We start from the raw sequence: 22,815 nt of genomic DNA on the forward strand, positions 1-22,815 counted from the left end.
ATAGGAACAAACTCTACTATAATCTGATATAATTTTACATTTTAGATGCTAACGAATGTGGAAAAAACAATGGTGGATGCCAAGAAACGTGTAAGAATACGATCGGTTCCTTTGAATGTTCATGTGCTGCCGGTTTTGTACTTTCTCCAAATAGAAGAACTTGTAAAGGTAAGATTTAATGGCAGAATTCAACTGTATCAATGTTAAATTCCAAAGGTTGAATTAATTCCCTTGCTCGCCCACTGTGACAATCGTTTGCGAACACAAATGATATTAATTGGTGTTATAGAATTGATATTGCTAAGGCGAATCTTTCTGTTTATATATAGATGTTGATGAATGTAAGTCGAATGACGGTGGTTGTGCAGATGATGAGAAATGTATTAATACACCCGGAAGTAGACGATGTATACCAAAAGTTATAGAAACTCTTGTGCAGTCTAATGTACCAATAACAGGTAATAGATTAGTTTGTCGTTTATGATTTTAATACTAGTTATAGATGTTAAAAACGCTGGTAAATATCCCATTTCGTGAGATTTGCAGAATAGTTATGAGGTGGCTTTTCAGAACTTCACATGGAAAAGGCTCGTTGACATTAATGATTCTAGAAAAATTAAAACAGGGCTTAAATTGGAACCCTTAATTACTTTCTAGGTTTAGTTTGAATGATACAACTAACCAGTACATGGTGTTCCAATTTTTGTTTTCTTTTAGCTGCACTAGAAAGCTGTGAAAGTGGATCTGGGTTACTAAGCAGAATGACAATGATTGGATTTATTGTTTGGTTAATCATTCTCAGTGTACTTATCATAATAATACTAGCATGTCTGTTCATAAGGAAGAGTCGCAGACGAGACGATTTCAGATATCGTGATGACGCCAGTAGGAGATATTCTGAAGCTTGGGAAGACCAACGTTCACATAAAAGCGCGCCATATTCCAGCCGCTTACCGGAAGTTAACTATTATTAGCTCTTATCATCTTCACCTACTCCATTGTAAAATATGCAATATTATATTTATATTTGTTAAAATGTTAAAAAATATACCTTGTCTTGTGTTTGTTCATTTATCGTTTTGTGGATGAATATAGTTACTCGTGGAAGTAACTTACTCAAAACCACACTGGCTTCATCTTGAAAAAAAGACCTGTAGGCTTAAAGGGATTGTAAGGAGGTTTTCTTAATAATTAGAAACTGATATCATCAATTCTATTTGCATTTTCTGTGAAAATCAAGTGATGAACAAATTCTAATCAAAAGAAGTATATATCCTGCAAAATTATTTACAAAACGAAAATTAAAAAAAGGGTGAGGAATATATATACACTGAATGAATAGAATGTTGATAAATGGTAGTTACAGTACTGCTGTAGACAATTATTTACATTTGAACAAGATCCGAAAATGCCGATTGTTTCGGTTTGCGCCTGGGGCCAATGTCGTCAAAATTTAATGACGTGCATGGGACCATTAGGCATATTTGGATTTAAATTAGCAAGTCTTCGTGAAAAAAAAAACACACACTTAATAACACAGAAACTCCAAATTCTAAAAAATCTTTGAATAAAACGCTGTTCACTGGACTAAAAACTTCATAAATAGCTAAATGTGGTAAAACCTGGAAATTCTTTTATCTTGAAAATATCATCTCCGGCATCGAATGGTATAACAGTTATAATAATTATGTGGTTTATGATCAGATTACTACGACCCATCCCAACATTTTTTCATTCAGTCATATTGAGACTCACATCACCACTATTGCTTACGAGATTTTTATGGTAATTACCAGTGTCCTTGGTCTCATCCAATGAAACATCAGTCCACATGGTCTCAGTACTTTTACTGTTCAATGTTTTATAACTGAGTAAGTTAATATGATTATCAGAATGATCTTTTGATGGTGATAATTTCGCCTCGATGGATTTAGCATCAAGTTCTTTACGTTTTGGAAGGGACAGAGCAAGACGCTTCCAAAATTTGGTTTCCTTTTTGTTGTCTTCAATGGTAGGCCACTCTAGGTATGTGATGGTTCTTAGGATATGTTTTAATGTGGCGTCAATACTACCTTGATGTTGTGATATATCTTTATATATAACTGGCACTATTCTAGAGTGAAGGCTTAATGATTCCAAATGGGCGGTTTGAAATTCAAACTGTGCATATTCACTTCCCAGATAGTTGGGCGAAATAATCAACACCGTTCTTCTACTATTCTCTACTGCCCAAAGAATATTGTTGGCAATCGCTGGAATAGAAGATAATAATGTTACAATTAACTTTTATTACCATTATTTCAAGAAATCAGAATTTCTATATTTTGGTAGCACTTTACCCTTTTTCTCTATTTCTAAAAAACATGTACATCAAATGGTATTACTCAGCTTAGTTATTCCAGAATCTCTGCAAAAGACATTCTTCACCGTTTTTCCAGAATTCATACAAACGTATTTGCGAAATTCATATACTTGTGTCCTTTAAGAATTATGGCAAAAGCATTTCAAATTGCAGAATATCATTTCAAATAGTTTATAAGTGATTGAACAATATCAAGATCACAGCAAAACTTACTTTCGCCGACTTTAAAATCTCTGAAATGGAGGCAAAGTTTAAACCCCAATTCTTTCTCTAACTTCTGGAAAACGTGATTGAGAACAAAGCCCTCATCATCAGGATGTGATTTGTAGGATATGAACGCATCAAACATTTTGCCATCTGAAATGTTAAGATTTTAAAAGTTTAACCTAATAGAAAGGAGTCGTCTATTAATATTATCCCTCGAGAAAAAAAAAACAAAGAAGGCCAATATTATCCTGCTCTCCTGACAAAATTTGCGTTCTTTGGCCATGCAATCAACGTGACATCTTTCAAGTGGTAAGATACTGAAGATCAGATTATGATTAAAAGGCAAAGCAAATATCTACCAGAATCTTCATAAGGCTGCATATAATGTACAATTTTCATGATGAATATCTCTCTTCTCTTCCATAACCACACTGGTAGAACAATTAGTAAAAATACCAATAAAACTAATAATCCAATACAACTACCAGCAACCCACCATACCCAGCCCGCATTTGCTGAAAAAGAGAATCACATGCAACTGCTTGTCGTTCTTACTTATATAACTGACACGAACTTAATTGATGACCATTGAAATCACCACGCCAAACATTTCAGTCGATCATTGAGGAAGGATCTATTTCAATTTTGATTGCCTGCATGTCAACAAATTCCTTTAAAAACCGATGTATGGGCAAATCATAAAACAGATTATTCGAGACAGCGGCGCCCACAAAGTTAACAATTAATTGTCCACTAAGTTTTACATGCCGAGCCTCTAATTTTTACTTTTTGTTTCTAAATATGTGGAGTGATTATGTTACTTGAACAAAATATTGACATCTTAAAATGACTGTGAAGTGAAAAGCTTAAACGAATCTTTCAGAAATAAATATATTCGACTTTAAAATCCTGCATCTTCACAATGGTCAAGGTATTACGTTTAAAAAAAAATTATGTATGAAATTGAGGGCTCTAATTGGCTGTATTCAGTCGCGTACAATCCGTGCAATCAAACTGTGAAACAAGAAAGTGGGCCATGACAGTCAAGGTATAAGATGAAGACGTAATACCTTGACCATTATGAGGAAGAAAATCCTTGTGCCACTCAAGAAAACAAAATACAGAAGGGATTCTTAATCAGTTACTACTTCTTAAACATACCTGGTGCTATTAATGTCGCGGGTGTCGGTTTAGGATCAGTACAATTTTCCCCAACCCAATCTGGATGACAGGCGCATCTTTCTTTCAGACCATCTAAATAGCAATGTCCATATTCACCACAGTCCACTCGACATGGCTTTCGACAGGTGGTTCCAATAAATCCCTTGTCACAGTTACATTTAAATCGGTTTTCTTTTAATTTCTCTTGATCGCATATACCATGTTTACAAGTAAAACCAGAGGCACATTGCCTTAAAGCCAGTGGCGCTAGACTTGTAGATGGGATAGATGGAGTAGATGCTGTTGTGGTGTCTGAAGAATCAATGAATGTTTCACACTGAGATCCAGTGAAGCCGTCTTCACAAATACAATACGGTGCGCATGTGCGTTTATTTTGTTTACATATACCTTTATAACAGAAGGCAAAACTGTCACATAGATTCATTGGACATTCTTGGTCAGTCTCTGTATCATTTGTGACTTGGATGTTAGATTCACAGTTAATTCCTGTATAACCTTCTGGACAAACACATTGCTGTTGACACGTATCTTTATTTATAGTACACGATCCTCCATTTAAGCACAGTGTAGTGTTACCACCACATCCATCGGGACATAGTTTCTCTCTACATCTTTTACCAGTGTATGGAGAGGGGCAATGGCAATTAGTCTCACATAATGTTGTATTAAAGCTACATTGTCCATTGTGTAGACAATAAGTTGGAAGGATACAGTAATTTGTTATTTGGGCACAGTTATTATTAGAGGGGGGTGGAGTATTCCCAGAGAAGTCGAAATTAAAGCCGGCTTCTATCACGCCTGGTTTCAAGCACAAGAGAACGATTGAAATTATTGTAGATATCCTGAGGAATAAAGAAAAAAAAAGCAAATATTATTGGCCTTGAAAATATTGTTATATTTGATACTCTCATCTCATATATACTAAATATTTCAGAAAATATAATAAGCTACAGCAATGATCAATTTAATGAGTGGAGAGCTTTTAATTGAGGTTTTTGAAGCGTAAAACAACCCGCATCTAAGCCAAGTACATGTATACCTTCTTTCAGAAAATGAAATCCGTCAATTTTGTCAATAATTCTTGTTTTATACAATATAGAACCACAGTTTCCAGGTTATTGAACAATACATTTTAAAGGGTTTTGTTATGGGGAGCTAGTATCGAATTAAATTAATCTGGATTAACGATTTAAGAAAAGTCGGATGAATATTTTCTTTTTTTTTATTTTCTTAAACAAGATAATAATACAGTCTGAATTTTATAGATAAACACATATTACTTACATTTCGTCAAATCTTTTTCTCACAAAAGGAAACTAAGTGGTTCTATACCGGATTTCATTCGTTGACCTCTTTATATTCATACATCAATTAATACTGTATATGGGTAGGCCTATAGACCATGTCCGTGTAAATAAACACTTAAAGTTATATCCAAGTTACTGATCTATGGCTGACTGTAAAATTATACTGTACATTCACATCACTGGAGTAAAGTTATGTAGATCCTCAATTCGACTATTGACAAACTGGGATGTTTCGACACTCTGCTAAACCCAACTATAAACTCTACGATGGTTTACGTGAAAATCACAAAAACACGACTAAAAAACCGTTTTGTTTGCTTTGTATACGATTCACTGATTATGACAAGGATTGACCGAAATTTACAAGTAGGTCTATTGTATATCCATCCATACCTGTATAAATATACGAACTCTGCTTGCTAAAGGGATTTATAAAATTTTATTTGTATCGGTGACACTTATTGCTTGTATAGTATTTTCATAATTCCGATTTCTGTGGTTTTCAACATGATTCATTACTATTGTATTCACCATCAAACGATTGACTTTTGATAGCTCTGTCAAAATCAAGTAGAGTTATTCTGAAATTACAGTAACCACAATCTTTTAACGTGAAAGCAGAGTGGTGCATGTAGAGGCATAAAAGGGCTAGAAATCCTTGTTCAATCCCTTTAAAGTCAAATTGCTTAAACTTATTCCATTGATTAATTTCGCCAAAGGCCATAACACCGTCTCCTGTTTATGAAGTTCGTGGATATATAAATCTTCTTTGATGTATATCTCACTTATTCCAGGGAAAAGTAACTGTTTAACCAAACACACACTGTGTTTATGAAGCCCTATATGACAATTTTCCGGTAAGTATTGTGTATCACCACTCCTCAATACAATGTTTTCAGAAGCAATGTTTCATTGTGTTTTTAATCTTTTAAATTTTTTCCATGGCCTTCAAGCTTGAATGATCATCTACCTATTTAATATATAATAACAGGATGTAAGTATCAATTTATACAATGCATCCCATTGGACAAATAAATATCTCCCCTGTCACGCAATTTTAAAAATAGATATGTTCATAAGCATCGAAGCGTTTCAAATTTGTCTATAAGATAGATTTGCCGCTAGAAACGATGACTTATAATGATAGTATAATTGTGTTTACATTTGTTGTGATTTGAAAAGATGATATTTCTGTACATTGTTATAAATTATTTACTCAGATCAATCCCGACATAGCTCGAGCTTCATTCAGATTTTTTAACCAGATCAGACATTGAAAAAGCATCGAGCTGCAAGCTGTGTACACCATGGATCCCTCGACAGTTAAAAATCGAAAAGAACCTTTCCTCTATGTACTTCACCTTATTTGGCTCCATCAAATTGAATACACGGCCTACTAACGATCCGAACCGCAAAACAAAACCCAAAATCCAAAACAATTTGGCGAATATTGGTAGCAGCTAATGTAGCCTACTTTTCAAACGAGGAAGTAATTATTTCAATATGAAAAGTAGTATCAGGTGTTTAGAAGAGTAAGCATACCCTGATTGGCGCCACACCCGTCATAGCTACTTAACATACACGACAAATAGAAACGTGCAAACAAAAAATAATAGTGACCTGACTTGATAACTTTTAAAGTTATTTAGACTTTCGAAAATCTATGGCAAAGGCAGGAGTCGTGGGCCAGAAGAATAGATACCACGATTCGTTTCTTTCATATCCCAAGCAGTTTTGTGATGCCGTCTGTAATAGGTCATGAAGAACTGGAGGATTGTTATTTCACAATGGCGGGAATAGCTGCTTTGCATAAGTGGCTACATCCACTAGAACTCGCGTGGTTACCTACAAGGTAATAATCCTTACAACCATATATAGAGAAAGCCTGTAAAGCAAATCATGTTCCTCTAGCAACGGTAGTGTAAATTATTAATATCCTACCGTAATATATCGTACCGTTTGCTAAAGGAACATGATAGCAAATATTCTTATCCAGTCTTCTCCACATTGTCTGCAGAAATTAATGATCAGACCGCAAACGTATGAGTGGTGAGAATTTTGGATGGGTTTCTTCATTTACATGATCGAATCCTCGACCTTCCTTTTTAAAGTATTACATGTAGTAGACGGGTAAGTTGTTTTAAAAAGACAATACTTATTTTGCATCAATTTATTTTTTTATTTCCTAGAGTTCGCTACGTTGTTGACCTTCATGAAGATGAGCTTCATTGACAATTCCATCTTGTTCATTTTCATTCCGGGACTGTCTTCCTTCAATTATGTCCATCCTATCAGAACTGGGTCTCCTATCTAAGCTGACTCGTGGAAAGAAAGCAGGATAATAGAACTGAGGTCTTCTACCACCTGCCTGATGATATCGGGGCTTGTTGCTTGCACAACATTCGCGACATTCTGGAGCAATCAATATGGAAGCCATGATTGTCAGTATGGACAAAATGATCAACCATATTAAAAGACCAATTACAACATCCCTAGTAACCAGTCGTACATCAGCTGCAATTTGTGAACCTGAAAAAATAACCCAGTTAAAGTCCTGTATTAAACACCTATAGAAATCTTTCAGTTTCATGAACATTTAGTCACTCCAAGGAGAATATTTAGATAAATGCTACTAATTGCTATTGAACTTTCTGAGGATTATCAGAATTTGATCCAACATCATGAAATACCATGATGGATTCTGCCGAGATCTTATGGACAATAGTCTAAAAAGTGATAAAAGCAAATCAAAAACTCACTAGTTGTTGGTGAATCCGGTGATTTATCAAATGGTCCGGCACAGTAGTGATCATTCCACAAATTAATACAAATTTGAGCTGTTTTACATTGGGCAGTTCCACTAGCACATTCATCAAAATCTGTAAATATTAAAAAATCAAGTGCTATTTATACTGAACACAGCTATTTGAAATCCATGTAAATTAACTTGCATATTATATTGCTGACAGGTCTGAAAAATTTAAGACAAGTTTAAAGGAATCCCTTTTGTATATTTCTAATCATTTTCAATTATGCTTATGTTTTTATACGTACCGTTGCAGTGTTTTCCATTTTTCGAGAGTCTCAGACCAAGGGGACAACCACAAATATAACTTCCAGGGGTATTAATACAATTATATTCACACAAGCCATTTTCTATATGACATTCGTTGATCTCTACAAGACAATATAAACGGGAATGTACCAAATCTACTTGGATGTATATGAAAGATAAGTTTATGAATGACAGTTACCGTTCAAAAATTCTCCAAAGAGCCCCTATTCAAAATCCCGAGTGACAAAATTTACCTGCAAACCAAGATAGGGTCCTATACTTTGCGCCGTATAGATGCAACGATTTATTTTTCTGTTGATAAATTCTGTTATTTGTCAATATAAGATGATGATTCCTAACGTCAACCTGAAGAAAACAATCATTGGCGTATATTCCGATTGGGTCACATGGACGGATCCGCAGATCTGTGTACTCTAAAGAGGAAAAGAGACTATTTCTCCTCTCCTTCAAGGGATCTACAGCCCTGGAGATACTTACCTATACATCGATTATCTTTTAATTCATAGCCTGGATAACACCCACACTTGGCACCAAGTCTTGTATTAAGACAGTTATGTTCACAGTTCAGACTACTAGTAGAACAGTGGTCAACATCTAAAACAAGAGTAATACAGAGTTGATCATTTGAAAAGTAAATATGACGTTGCAAAATGAAGCTGGGTAATTTCAGGGATAAACAGTTGGTAGAGAGTTCCGAATATAAATACCATACAAGGTTATCAGTAATGGCGAAGATTACGCTAAACTTACAAGAATTCTGGACTTAGCAAGAACGATACCTAACAAACACTGCATCTGAAAAACAATTATAAAACCAGAAACTGAAGGACTACTTACTATCTGGATGCCACATTGGACCGCGGGCACCAGTAACACCACGTTGCCCAACAGGACCAGTAAGACCATCAGACCCTCTATCACCACGATCACCTACATATCCAATAGGACCAGTGGAACCAAAAGGACCCATAACTCCAGTAGCACCTGCTTCGCCTCGTAGTCTGTCACCAGTAGTACCAGTAGCACCCGTGTTTCCAACGGGACCTTCGGGTCCAATATCACCACGTTCTCCTGAAAATCCCTGATCGCCTCTGGGTCCTTTGCTCCCTAATTCACCCTTCTCACCACGACTACCAAATTCCCCATCTTCACCATTTGGACCCCTATTTCCAACCGCACCAGTTTCTCCTCGAAATCCTTTAAATCCTCTGCTTCCTTCTAACCCTATATCTCCGGTTTCTCCCTGAAAAAGTTCAATACACTCCTTTAAACATTGGACATCCTTTTCAGATTTTATAACTGCAGGTATGATCAACTAAAAAGAAGAGAGTAGAGGAATGCATGGTTAAATAACGACATTTCAATACATAAATTACCTTCGGTCCAGCATCACCTGTAGGTCCCTTTGAACCCCTTTCTCCTCTTGGTCCTTGTTCACCAAGGTCACCTCGAATGCCTTTTAACCCCTGGGGTCCAGTCGCACCTTGAGAAGCTCTCACTGAAATTATAATGAAAAGCAAAAGTATAAAAAAGATGGTGTCAAATAGATGAAAGTACATCTTCAACATAAGAGACAAATTTAAATGGAATATTTTTTAAATTATGACAAGTGTAATAAGACTTGAGATTACAGAAAATAATGTCTTACCAAGAAGTTCGACTTCAAGAGCAAACAAATAAGTTGTTTGATATGGTTCGAAGCTGAGTGTTTCATACAGTCTTGGATAATTGCCGTTTGGATAATATCGGTTAATTGTTTGTGATCTCAGATCTGTTTGGACATAATGAAATGGGATGCAGGATTCGTCTGCATCTTCACTGGTGAAGCCAAGTTTATCATTTCGGTTGATGTCAAAATATTGTGATGGTTGTAGTGGCCACTGGAATGTAACATGGTGTTCTATATAGAATGACACATGCCTATACATGATATAGTATTAAGATCGTTGCAAAGGTCAACTGACATCCGTGTGCGAACTAAGGCAGGATTTGCAGCACATGATGACTATGAAACGATCTCTATGTGACAAATAGGAAAAGTCATCACTCTAAGACACAAAACTTCATAAATCAAAACTATAAAGATAACGAAGTAGTAAGTGAGCTCCTTACATAAACGAGCCCTTCTTTAGAACCATCATAAATCTTTTCAAATATCAATGTATAATTATATAAACCAAGAGTTTCAGAAACTAATCTCCAAATCTGTAAACGTGGTCTGCATCCAATTTTCGAATTTCGAAATCTGTATCCAATAACTTTTCCATTTTCTAATTGCAAGCCATGGTGAATAACGGTTCTCTTTCCTGGTCTAGACATCTGATTATCAGTATAATTATATCCAATAAATCCTACAATATTCAAAAACTCATTTTTCTAAATAAGAACAGCAAAAAGTTTATTGGAGAAACCATTAAAACATGGTATTTTTACAGTAAAGATAAATTAATTTGCTAAATTAAACTATCGTAGATAGTTCTTTATACCATATATTACAAATCCTAAAAAGTGATCATTTGAATAAATCACCAGATCATTCGATGTGGCCAGAAAATCTCAGATACAATGCGAGACTGATTGGGAAAAGATTTTATACATCGATATACATTATGACAATTGTATGTAGAAAGTAAAGATGTAGGAATGATTCACAACCAGATGAGTTCGGAACTATCTTCAAAACTGGATACTAATACTTACGTCCGAATCGGACTTCAGGCACAGGAGTAGTGGTTGTACGTCTTGTAGTGGTAGTTGTCGGTTGAGGTGTAGTCGTGGTTGTAGTAGGAGTAGTTGGTATAGCTGGATCTGCAATGAAATGACCGAGCCAATATAGAAAAATTAAATCAAAATAATCCAGCCTAGGTCTGATTGCATACCTTGAGGACAGACAGGTCGGGAGTCTAGAGAATACGTTATACGCCACTCGACAGCAGAAAATACAAGATATTCGTGAAAAATGTCAGATCCATCTAGGATCATTGGATCCAAATGCTCAAAATCTAAGATGGACCTACCTTTGACAATCACACCAATAGGAAATAAAAAGGTGGTTTGGTATGGAGCAAACTTATATACACGGTTAACTTCAGGTGGGGAGCTGTTTTGAAAGAAGTAACGCCTAGTTTGCGACCTTCTGTTATCCGTAACGTACAAATATCCAACGCATGTTGATGTTTCTTTCAAACTGGTAAATCCCAATCTCTGATCTTCTCTGACATTAAACTCTTCAGATGGTGGAAGGGATATCTAAAACAGCCAAGGAACGAATTAAGTTACATGGCATTAGACTGTGCACTATATGGAACAACTGATATTCGACATTATATGACTAATCATGAGCTGAAGCATAAATGGAATCTCAGGAAAGTGGATTTTTTTTTACTTTTTATCAATTATTAGATTCAATTTAGAAAATACTCTAAGAAATTATTTTAATTGTCTTACTTCATAATAGCCTGTGTTTCCATAGAATTCTCTGTATCTATTTAATCTATATTCTTCATCGTTGAGTCGATCCCAGATTTCTAATCTAATGTTACAATCATCTTCTCCAATAGTAACATGGTAACCAGTTACTGCACTGTTAACCAACTGTAATCCATCCAATATAACAGTTGATTTGCCTTCTGGGGCGAGGTTGTTTATGGTGACATTATAACCCAATGCAATGTCTGAAATTCCAAGTCAAGAAAACTCAAAAGGTTGAAATCCATTGTGTGAAAACGTTGATGTACATTAAAATAATGAATGGTCAATTTTATTGTGTGTTTTGCCCTTGAAATCGAAACTCAGATGTGGCTTTGCTCATAAAAGGTTCGACAAAATGTTTTATTTTTCAAATTGAAGTTCGGGTATTTCAACTACAAACTTTCATACATTACTTCAAATATAATTCAAGACTCATTTTGGAGTAATATAGTATTAATTGATATACCAATTTCAAAATACTACAGAGTTCTCAAGACATTCTAAGAAAAATGGCATTGCATGCAATTTCAAATTCCCATGTAGAATATTTTTGAAATTCTGAATCAGATTCTTGGTCAGAGAGCCGCTTATTGTTTTGTTTGCTGGGGTGGGGAATCTTGTTATAGAAAATACTTACCCGTCACTCCAAGTTTAAATGTATAGACTGGATTTATGCTGATAAAAATGGCCAATATAATTGAAGGCAGGTCATTTTTCTGAAATATACAAGTGTGGTTTAACACGGTAAATCTGATATCATAAGAGGAAAGGTTGTATTTCTTTAAATCAATTTCTTACCATGTTGGACTTCGGTTTATAAAAGTTGTTGATACACCAAAATCATACAAAAGTGAGTGATTGAGATTGAACTGTACTCATCGACTGGTTACAGAAAGCACGTGAAATAAATAACCTTGACCTCGAGCTGATCCTCTCAACCGCCACAGATTGGACGTCTCGGTTGACATCATGTTGGCATTTGAACCGAGTGCTTCTGAGGGCCAGTCTACATCTCCCTGATTTCTTCTTCTGACACACTATGGACCAGTTTCATATTATTTCGGTCTAATTAATGTGAAGAATTGAATAATATTTAATTTTACTTATGACAATTGGTATGCACTTGAAAATCATATTTTGAATATTTGTGACATGAGAGAAAAACTTCAATTTAGAACTCAATGAGAGTAGGTTTACCCACCCCTCTAAAAAGCATTTTCAAGCTGAAAAGATGGGAACAAATGACAAAGACTGTTCTCTGATTTCTCATCCAGTGATGCAAGTGAGAGAGGCTGACATGGAAAAAGCGTCTAGTCGTTCGGATGGGACAATAAACCGAGGCCCCGTGTGCTACAGGCTGTGCACGTTAAAGATCCCTCGACAGTTGGAGATCGAAAAAGAACAGGATAATGCCGCTGTCCTGGCAAAATTTCCCTCATTGCGCCCTGCATGGCGTTGCCCGTCTTCATTAGCCCACATGGTGCAGAAAAGTAGGACGTAAAACTCCATTCATTTCATTTCATTTTCTAATTTCTTATAAAAACATAAGAAAATCAGTTTCGACTTAAAGGCTAACGGCTCGGAGTTTTCAAAAAGCGAAAATTTGGAAGAGAACTTTTGAAAATTCAAGGGAGATAAAATTTTATAGTCGATTAGATAAAAAAGACTTGCCCTAATACATAAAAGAGTCCACAAGATAGTAATAAGGGTTTCATCCTGAGTAAGACGGATAGCTTGGAAAACAGGACTTTGGTAAAGTCTGAAAAACAAAATCAGCAACCTGAGTATGAAATTCGGATTCAGGACTTTTTCATTAGCCAGGAAAAAAGTCTACACCGAACTGGTCAAGGATAGACAACTCTTGTTAATAAGAGAAATTATGCTTTTAATCAATCTCAATATTGATTGATTAAATCGGAAATAAATCAAGAAACAAAGCTGCTGTGATTTGCTTATTAAACAGAAAGAAGATGCCATTTTTTCAGGTATGGGTAACAAAAATTAGAAAGTATCTTTCTAGCATGATGAATCTCTGAGTGTTTGTGCAAATCGTTTCACATAACTACCCACAATGGCACACTGACCATAGGTAGTGACAGTGAGTAGACCGAGAAACTCCATACCATAGAGTCCATACCCAAGATATGACAGATGATATTGATGGCTTGTCACATGGCAAAGGGTCAGAGATAAATCTACCAAACCTTTTTAGCTTTGTATTCCCACATACCCATATTATATGAGCATACAATACTGCATAGCACTGAAAAAGAAACTATTCATTAGGCCTACTGATGTGAAAGGGCTCACAGGATGAAAATAAGCAAGTGTGTTAATCTTAAAATTAATTTAGCATTCAGTTTCTACCATTTGCATCTATTCCATTTGAATATCACATGTTCTTCACTTATAAAGCGAATTATTATTGGCTGTTGTTCGATGATGTAACACCTAATTCTAAATGTTAATCACTGTCTTTGTATTTGTAGTGGAATGCATCAGTTCAACGCCATGTGTTGCATGATGATGAAGATTTTACTACAAATTGAAAGCCTAGTCTAGAAAATAAACATGAGAAGTCCAAACACAAGAGCTAAGATCTCTTATTTTCTAGTTACTATAAATAATGATCAGAATGTATTTAATCCTGGAGACGAAATTTCACTAACTATTCATTTGAAGGTGCTTGAACCCTTGAAAGTAAGAGGTAAGATTTACTGTACTTTCTCAGTTGAATACTGTGTTCAAATTTAAAACTTACCATAAGAAGCAGAGTGGACAGTTACATTACAGTGGATGTGCTATTGAAGGTAGTTTTTTCGTTATAAACAATATCTATTTAGGTAGTTTTAGATTAACAAGCATTGTTCTGGACACATCACTGTATATGATATTTATTATTATACAATTATATTATAATATTGATAATAGCTTTGTGTGTGAATCAATGCTAGTAACAATATGGAAGTGACAGCATCAGATGTTACTGAATGTGAAATGTGCAGTTAAAATTGAGCTGTCAGCTGATGAAACACCTCTGAGGGCAACTATATATACCGGTATCCCAATTTATACTCCAGCTGTAAAATGATATAGATTATTTATGATGTTTTATGTATTTTGAAGGTATACATTTAAAGATATGTGGTCAATGCTATGTCTTGTGGGGTGATAAGAGATCAGGGGAAAGTAAACGTTATGAAGGAGAAGATAATTTTATAACTGAGAGAAAAGTTGTCTGGGGAGAAGGTTTGTGTCTTTTGATTGAACAGTCAATTTATTTTTGTCTTTGGTTTGTTGTTTCATGTTTAAAAACTTGTTCCGATTTAAAAAGCTGATGTCTTACAAACCTTTGGTTAAAAACAAAATTCTAGTGTTTTTATGAGACTGTTCTCATCAACATTTAACACTGAAAGATAATTGTCATTTATATTGATGATAATTTGTGTTATTGTGATTTTCCTCTGTAATAGTATTGCTTCTTGGCCTAATACTTCAGAACAATATCCATTTATTACTCCCTAGAGATTTTAACTTGCATAACAGTATTGACATACGATCATAAAAAAGGCAATAGAATTATCCAATATACAAAATTGAAAGACATATATTGACACAACAGTAACTATACTATACAAATAATTATGAATTTGAGAGAGGGCACCCTATTTTGTATGTCATTGTTTGGCAAAAGTTTTAAGCTGGGAAGCTGTCTTTTTCTTTTCCAGAAGGTGGATCAGAGAGGGAACATGTACTATCTGCTGGAGAATATGCATTTACAGAAAATTACATACTGCCTTTAGAAATTCCTTCATCATTTGAAGGGAAGTATGGTCATGTTAGATATTGGGCCAAAGCTAAGATTTACCGTAGAAATTGGAAACAAGATATTAGCTCGGAAGAATCACATTTTTCAGTGAATGGTGTGATAGATTTAAATGAAGCACCACATGCTCAGGTATGGCAAAGTTTGTTTTTTTACATCATAGTTTTAGTATAGCATCTATTCTGTTGTAATAATGCTACAGATATTTAGCTATTCAATTGATTTTATTAGATATTTTATTACATATAAGCGTTAGTCAAAATAAACTTTTGACCTAACCTAACCTAACCCTCTGCATTTTGTGAGAGAGTGAAGGAATTTGGTTAAAGCAATTAAAATCAAAAAGTAATTTTGACGAATGTTTAAGAGTCCAGTCTTCAGACCCTAACTGAAGTGGCTATATTAAAAATAAAAGCTAATACAAAAGCAAACAAAACAAAAGTTTGGTCTAATTTTGGTTAGATTGGAGAATGCCTGTTCTTAAATAATAAAACATTGAAAAACTACAGATTGTTGACATTATAACAGAACTAAAATTTACCTCAAGGTATCAGAATGAACTGATTGATCAATATAATACATATAATTATGATTATTCATAATAGATCAATATCTGAGAGCCCCTTAGAGAAATAGCTGAAGGAAACATGTTTAAATTTAGTAAGACAGTCCAATGATGACAAAACAAAGTTCAAATCAGTTAACCTTGTTCTACATTCTATTTTATAGTATGTATAATGAATAACATGTAGGTGTATTATAATGTATAATGAATAATATGTATGTATATTATGTATAATGAATATCACGAAGTATAGAATTATGTATATGTTTGTATATTTTATATAATGAATAATATGTATGTATATTATGTATAATGAATAACAAGAAGTATATAATTATGTATATTTTTATATATTTTATACAATGTATAATATGTATGTATATTATGTATAATGACTAACAAGAAGTATAGTATTATGTATATGTTTGTATATTTTATATAATGAATAATATGTATGTATATTATGTATAATGAATAACAAGAAGTATAGAATTATGTATATGTTTGTATATTTTATACAATGTATAATATGTATGTATATTATGTATAATGAATAACAAGAAGTATAGAATTATGTATATGTTTGTATATTTTATATAATGTATAATATGTATGTATATTTTATATAATGCATAATATGTATGTATATTTTATATAATGTATAATATGTATGTATATTTTATATAATGTATAATATGTATGTATATTATGTATGATGAATAATATGTATGTATATATATTATTATCTAGGAAGTAGTAATAAGAAGTGAAGAGAAATCAGTATGTTGTTGGTGTTGCAAATGTGGATCATATAGTGTAGTGTTTCGGTTAGACCATCGTGGCTTTGTAATAAGTGGACCAATATTTATCATGGCTGAAATTAGTAATAATTCTACCAACTATGTCACTGCTACTGCCTATTTAATTATGGTAAATATTGATAGCATCTATTATCAATCAACTATTAGTGTTATAAATATGTCATACAAAACTCCATACAAAGAACAGGTCTGTTTTCCACATATCTAAATGCAGGCTCTATGGTAAAGAATCAGTGTAGATTTATATCAGATTTGGACGCCTTAGAACAAGGCAAATTATGTATAACTCCAATTGCCATTATGGTAAAAATATTTTCTGGTGTTAGTACTAAGATTATTTAATGAATTTTGTCATTATAATTTTCTAGAAAACTACATTTAAAGCTGAGAATAGTAGTATTAAATGTAAAGTAGTTATAGCAGAAAGTACACATGAGAGTATAAAACCTGGTGGCAGTGATATCTGGAATGATCCTATACTTATACCTCCTGAAACACAACCTACTAATCTAGGTGCATCAACAATAATAGGTGTCGATTACACAATACAGGTAATATACTAAAATACTGAGTTTCATCATAATATTAGAGTTACAGTGCAACTTGATATTACCATACTGTGTCTTTCTTTAACAGAACAATGTGTTTATGTCCACTTTTTGTTTGTCTGCAGTATTTTATTGTTCAGTCTTCTTAAAAGTAAATACATCAAAATTTTTTTACCCGCATACTTTGTTTATTATGAGGTTTTTAATTTTGTAGTTTCACATACAAACAGATGGTTGTGATTGTGATGATATTAAATTTAAAGAAAAGATTATACTTGGTACAGTCCCTTTAAATATGATAGCAAGCTCATCTATAATGTTACCAAATGATGAATGTACACAACAAACTCCACTAATAGGTAAGTCTTGTTCTCTTTAAGGACATCCCTGGTTTGGGTGGTCTATGTTTCTGCCTAAATTTGCATATTTTTGCTTGAATTTTTTCAGCTCCACCAAGTTATGATGAGTGTATAAATAAACCTTCATCTTCTAAACTTTATAAACAAGACAGTTTACCATCATATTCTGAGATACAGTCTTACCCTCTACATCAACAAATTACTAGAATATAGACCTCTACATCAACAAATTACTAGAATATAGACCTCTATATCAAGAAATTACTAGAATATAGACCTCTACATCAACAAATTACTAGAATATAGACCTCTATATCAACAAATTACTAGAATATAGACCTCTATATCAACAAATTACTAGAATATAGACCTCTACATCAACAAATTACTAGAATATAGACCTCTATATCAACAAATTACTAGAATATAGACCTCTACATCAACAAATTACTAGAATATAGACCTCTATATCAAGAAATTACTAGAATATAGACCTCTACGTCAACAATTTACTAGATTATAGATGAGTATGCTACATCTACCATTTACTAGAATATAGACCTCTACATTAACAAATTACAAGAATATAGACAAGAAATCTACAGTATTCTATATCTACAAGTTACTAGAATATAGACCTCTACATCAACAATTTACTAGAATATAGACGAGTATTCTACATCATCAATTTACTAGAATATAGACGAGTATTCTACATCAACAATTTACTAGAATATAGACGAGTATTCTACATCAACAATTTACTAGAATATAGACTAGTGTTGAGTGTTATTTACATCATGTTAGGTGAAGGTATTTTTACAGAAATATCGTTCATAATTCTTATGTATGTTCAAACTAGAGTCATCATTGGAGAATTGAGAAGTGAAAAACAATAATTAGCTTTTGATCCTTTATCATAATCAGAAAGTCATAGATTTTCACAAACTGTACTTTAAAGAATAGTATAGTGACAAGTGTTATCAAACATGCTTTGTATTTACAATACAATACCCTAGTAAGTATATCAATAGGTATTTGAAATTAACATAAACATTCAATCCAATACATTCTAATAGCTAACTTTATTGACAAATCAAATTCAACATGCGATTTATTTCCATTTTGATTATTCATTCCAATGACTATTCTCTGAAACTGTTGTTTAAAAAGCTCTCCAGGAACTATTGCCTATGAATTTATACATTTTTATCTTATTTTCATGAGGATATTTCAATTCAAAATATATCTTACAACGATTTCAAGACTTCCAAAGACAACTTTTGTCCTTTTTCTATCATTTTATTTTATAACAGATTGCTTCTTGCTCAAATGTGTTTAAGCTCACCAATCCATTTTAGAAGCTTTTGGGTAGCACTGTATTAAACTAGGCTATTATTGATTTTTAAAAATTATTAAGATTTCATTCCGATTTTCAGATGAATTGATAAGTTAACATTAATTCTAGGCTTTACTCATGCTCTATTGAAATCTTACATACATTCCAATCTAAGGTTATAGTTTTAGTTCAAAGCCTAAAATCTTATGAAACATAAAATCTCATTCCATTGTATAAATTTAATCAAAATTCCAATGTGATTATAGAAAGTTTGATCTAGTATTTTAGATATATATCATGTGTGTTATATGCAATATATTGTAATGTCGTTGTCCCTTCCATTTTCTTAATACATGTATCAAGTTCAGTGGTGTATTTAGGAGGGGGGGAAGGCGCTCGGGAGAGAAAAAAATGAGAAATTTGATTCTACTTTCATTGCCAAAATTGTGCTCGATGCATTCTCTTCCTCCATGATTAGAAAATTTTCCAGAGAAGGCCCCAGAACCTGCCCCCTGCCAATAGCACTCTCTATAATCCAAAAGTGGGGCTGAGGTCCTCCTCCGATGGTCCCCCGTCAATAACACCCTGGCTATGCCACTGATAGAGTTTCCAGCTTACAAATGTTGACATGATATTATGAAGATAATGTCCCTCATGCCTTCCCTTATAGTCAGTATTTATTGTAAACTGTATTGAAATATATACTCAATAGCATTATAGAATTACCTTCCCAAATAAAATTCAATTTGTAGACTATAATCATAACTTGTGTAACTCTTTTTTGATGTTAGAATTTCACAAAGTAATTGTGTTGACATTAGTAAATAAAAGTAATTGTGTAGACAATGTAAGATTGTAGACAATTTATTTTTGTGATTAAAATCTTCTAAATTTTCAGTTCACCAGTTGGTTGAATTCAAAATCAAATTTAAACTGGATTTTTTTTTTATAAATGTTCAAACATAAGTCACTATTTGACTAATACTGGGGATGATTGTTTTCCTATAAAAATTTGATCCAATATCTGATCTTCAAAAAATATACTCCTTTTAAATATAGTCCTTCCATTTCTAGTCATTATTTTTATCAGTAAAGCTTTTATATATTTTAAAACCCTATCTTGTGATATTTAGATTTGCTATATATTTGATATTCTTTTTAATTAATATTTCTAGATATTTGTTTCATTCTCTTCAGTCTTTGAATGGAAATGATTTATTTTCCAAAGAGTCAAACATAAAATTGTTCTTATAATTATATATTGTTAAATAGTTAATGCTGCAGTAAATTAATCTAATATAATATTGTTTCTTCATTGATCTAAAGCAATTTCACTGCCAAAGTGGTTCCATATATCCAATCTCTGTATTTTAAAAATTACTTGTTGTAACATTTACAATGTCATTCAGACACTTGCTCAATACTGTATTTCATTCAATTTCCCATATCAAATGATTTAATGGAATTTTATCTTAATCTTAATTTGCTCTTTCAAAGTCAATCTTCCAAATTTTGCAGGTAAAGTTTTCTTTTGTTATCCTATTGTTAAGTTTTGAGTTCTTTCTTTGTTGATATATATTTGTTACTATATTTTTGTTAATCAGCAGTGCTTGTTTGCACATATTTGCCATCATCTTTATGATAAACATGCACCTCAATTTAAGCATTATTTCATAAGGAAAGGTATCAATTCTATTCTATTCATATATACTGTTTTATTGGAATTTCCATTGATACAATAGTTTTGTGTTTCTTAGACATTATATAATGGAAGGAAGTTTCCAAAAATACAACTATGGGTATTGACAATTTAGACTAACTGTACTTTCAATGAATGGATGTATTTGGAATTTAAAATTAAATACAGCTAGTACTCTTAATATTGTATTATTGGAATTTCCATTGATACAATAGTTTTGTGTTTCTTAGACATTATATAATGCAATTAAATTTCCAAAAATACAACTTTGGGTATTGATAATTTAAACTAACTGTGCTTTCAGTGAATGGATGTATTTGGAATTTAAAATTAAATACAGCTAGTACTCTTAATATTGTATTATTGGAATTTCCATTGATACAATAGTTTTGTGTTTCTTAGACATTATATAATGCAATTAAATTTCCAAAAATACAACTTTGGGTATTGATAATTTAAACTAACTGTGCTTTCAGTGAATGGATGTATTTTGAATTTAAAATTAAATACAGCTAGTACTCTTAATATTGTATTATTGGAATTTCCATTGATACAATAGTTTTGTGTTTCTTAGACATTATATAATGCAATTAAATTTCCAAAAATACAATTTTGGGTATTGATAATTTAAACTAACTGTGCTTTCAGTGAATGGATGTTTTTGGAAATTCAAAATAAATACAGCTTCTACTCTTAATAATACAAGGAAATTTCCAAAAATACAACTATGGGTATTGACAATTTTGACCAACTGTACTTTCAATGAATGGATGTATTTGGAAATTGAAATTAAATACAGCTAGTACTCTTACTATTGTATTATTGGAATTTCCATTGATACCATAGTTTTGTATTTCTGAGACATTATATAGTGCAAGGAAATTTCCAAAAATACCATTGTGGGTATTGGCAATTTTAAGTAAATGAATGGATGTATTTGGAAACTCCAAACAAATACAGTTAACACTCTAAATATTTGATATTGTATTATGGAAATTTCCATTCATATTATAGGTTTGTGTGTCTTGGAAATGAGATAATTAGTATAATAGGATTACAGAGAGTTTTGTTGTGATTAAGTTTGTGTTTTTGTTGTTAGATATATACAGATCTGTTATAAATCTTACTGCCAAACCATGACCTCTTAGTATTACATATACATTAATATATAGTTCAACATAATAAACTGTATTTGTAGAATGTTGTTTATCTTAATTCTATTTTCCATGTGGAAATTTGACATTACTGTACCCCCACTCTCATACCTCCCCCCCCTGTCCTGATAGCTTTAGTTTTATCCTTGAATAAAAAAAAAATACTTTGTGTTTTAAGGACAACATAATTTTAATTTATAGTAAATTTGTTTGACAATCAGGATTCTGTCTTTGCTGACGCCTCATTGGCAGCTTTGGCAGTTTTCTCTTCATTCTCTTTTGGAGTTCCAGGATTATAGAACCTAGTAACAAATTGAATTCCTTCCTTTTCACCAACAACTAACAGGGCACCATTATTATCATCTTTTTCTACCAGTGTCATACAACCTTCTACAATTTTACTGACTCTGAAAAAAAAAACATGGCGAAGCATGATCTGATATTATCTCCTATTGATAGAGAAACATTGAAAATTCTCAATTTACAATTCACCTTCTGATTATTGCAGACATCATTCCGAATTACAAACAGAACTAGTGTTTAAAAAGCAATTCAGTTCACATACGGAATAGACCGCATATAATATAATTATATTGTCACTCCAAAACATAGTTTAAACTGAAACTTACGGTGCTATTCCTATTGTTTCCTTTAAGAACTTTCTAAAATGAGGAATCATGATACCCATATGATCTTCATAATGTAATAAAGAGGTATCGGCAGCTGATGGACACAAACAAGCAAAATTAATTCCCATAGCTTCTACGTGTGGGTTAGCCTGCAATCAATAAACAGTTTTACATTAGAGACAGAAAGTTTCTGATAATATTTAAGGGGCACAATCCGTTCGATTAATCTGAAACGGGAATTGTTTAGCTATAAGCCAATCGACTGTTCGC

At 32.9% G+C, this 22,815-nt stretch overlaps 4 protein-coding genes across 4 annotated transcripts; 1 reads left to right on the forward strand and 3 right to left on the reverse strand.

Annotated features, from left to right (window-relative positions):
* Positions 1-1,731: 1,731 nt before the first annotated feature.
* On the reverse strand, positions 1,732-7,066 carry LOTGIDRAFT_165708 (hypothetical protein; the record flags this gene model as incomplete). The annotated part of the gene is made up of 5 exons (XM_009062741.1): positions 1,732-2,252; positions 2,576-2,719; positions 2,929-3,084; positions 3,731-4,549; positions 7,000-7,066. 5 exons carry the CDS (start codon positions 7,064-7,066, stop codon positions 1,732-1,734), a joined length of 1,707 nt encoding a protein of 568 aa, XP_009060989.1.
* A 1,086-nt stretch (positions 7,067-8,152) lies between these two features.
* On the reverse strand, positions 8,153-8,729 carry LOTGIDRAFT_59697 (hypothetical protein; the record flags this gene model as incomplete). Its single annotated transcript, XM_009062687.1, has 2 exons — positions 8,153-8,235; positions 8,612-8,729. Coding segments are annotated over 2 exons (201 nt in total), but the record flags the coding sequence as incomplete, so codon positions are not given.
* Positions 8,730-8,987: 258 nt separating this feature from the next.
* On the reverse strand, positions 8,988-9,621 carry LOTGIDRAFT_82568 (hypothetical protein; the record flags this gene model as incomplete). Its single annotated transcript, XM_009062699.1, has 2 exons — positions 8,988-9,377; positions 9,502-9,621. Coding segments are annotated over 2 exons (510 nt in total), but the record flags the coding sequence as incomplete, so codon positions are not given.
* A 4,555-nt stretch (positions 9,622-14,176) lies between these two features.
* LOTGIDRAFT_165710 (hypothetical protein) lies at positions 14,177-17,937 on the forward strand (the record flags this gene model as incomplete). The annotated part of the gene is made up of 7 exons (XM_009062742.1): positions 14,177-14,312; positions 14,732-14,854; positions 15,334-15,563; positions 16,747-17,004; positions 17,186-17,368; positions 17,580-17,724; positions 17,813-17,937. 7 exons carry the CDS (start codon positions 14,177-14,179, stop codon positions 17,935-17,937), a joined length of 1,200 nt encoding a protein of 399 aa, XP_009060990.1.
* Positions 17,938-22,815: the final 4,878 nt, after the last annotated feature.

This window comes from Lottia gigantea (assembly GCF_000327385.1).
Source record: "Lottia gigantea unplaced genomic scaffold LOTGIsca_53, whole genome shotgun sequence".
Taxonomy (NCBI): domain Eukaryota; kingdom Metazoa; phylum Mollusca; class Gastropoda; family Lottiidae; genus Lottia; species Lottia gigantea.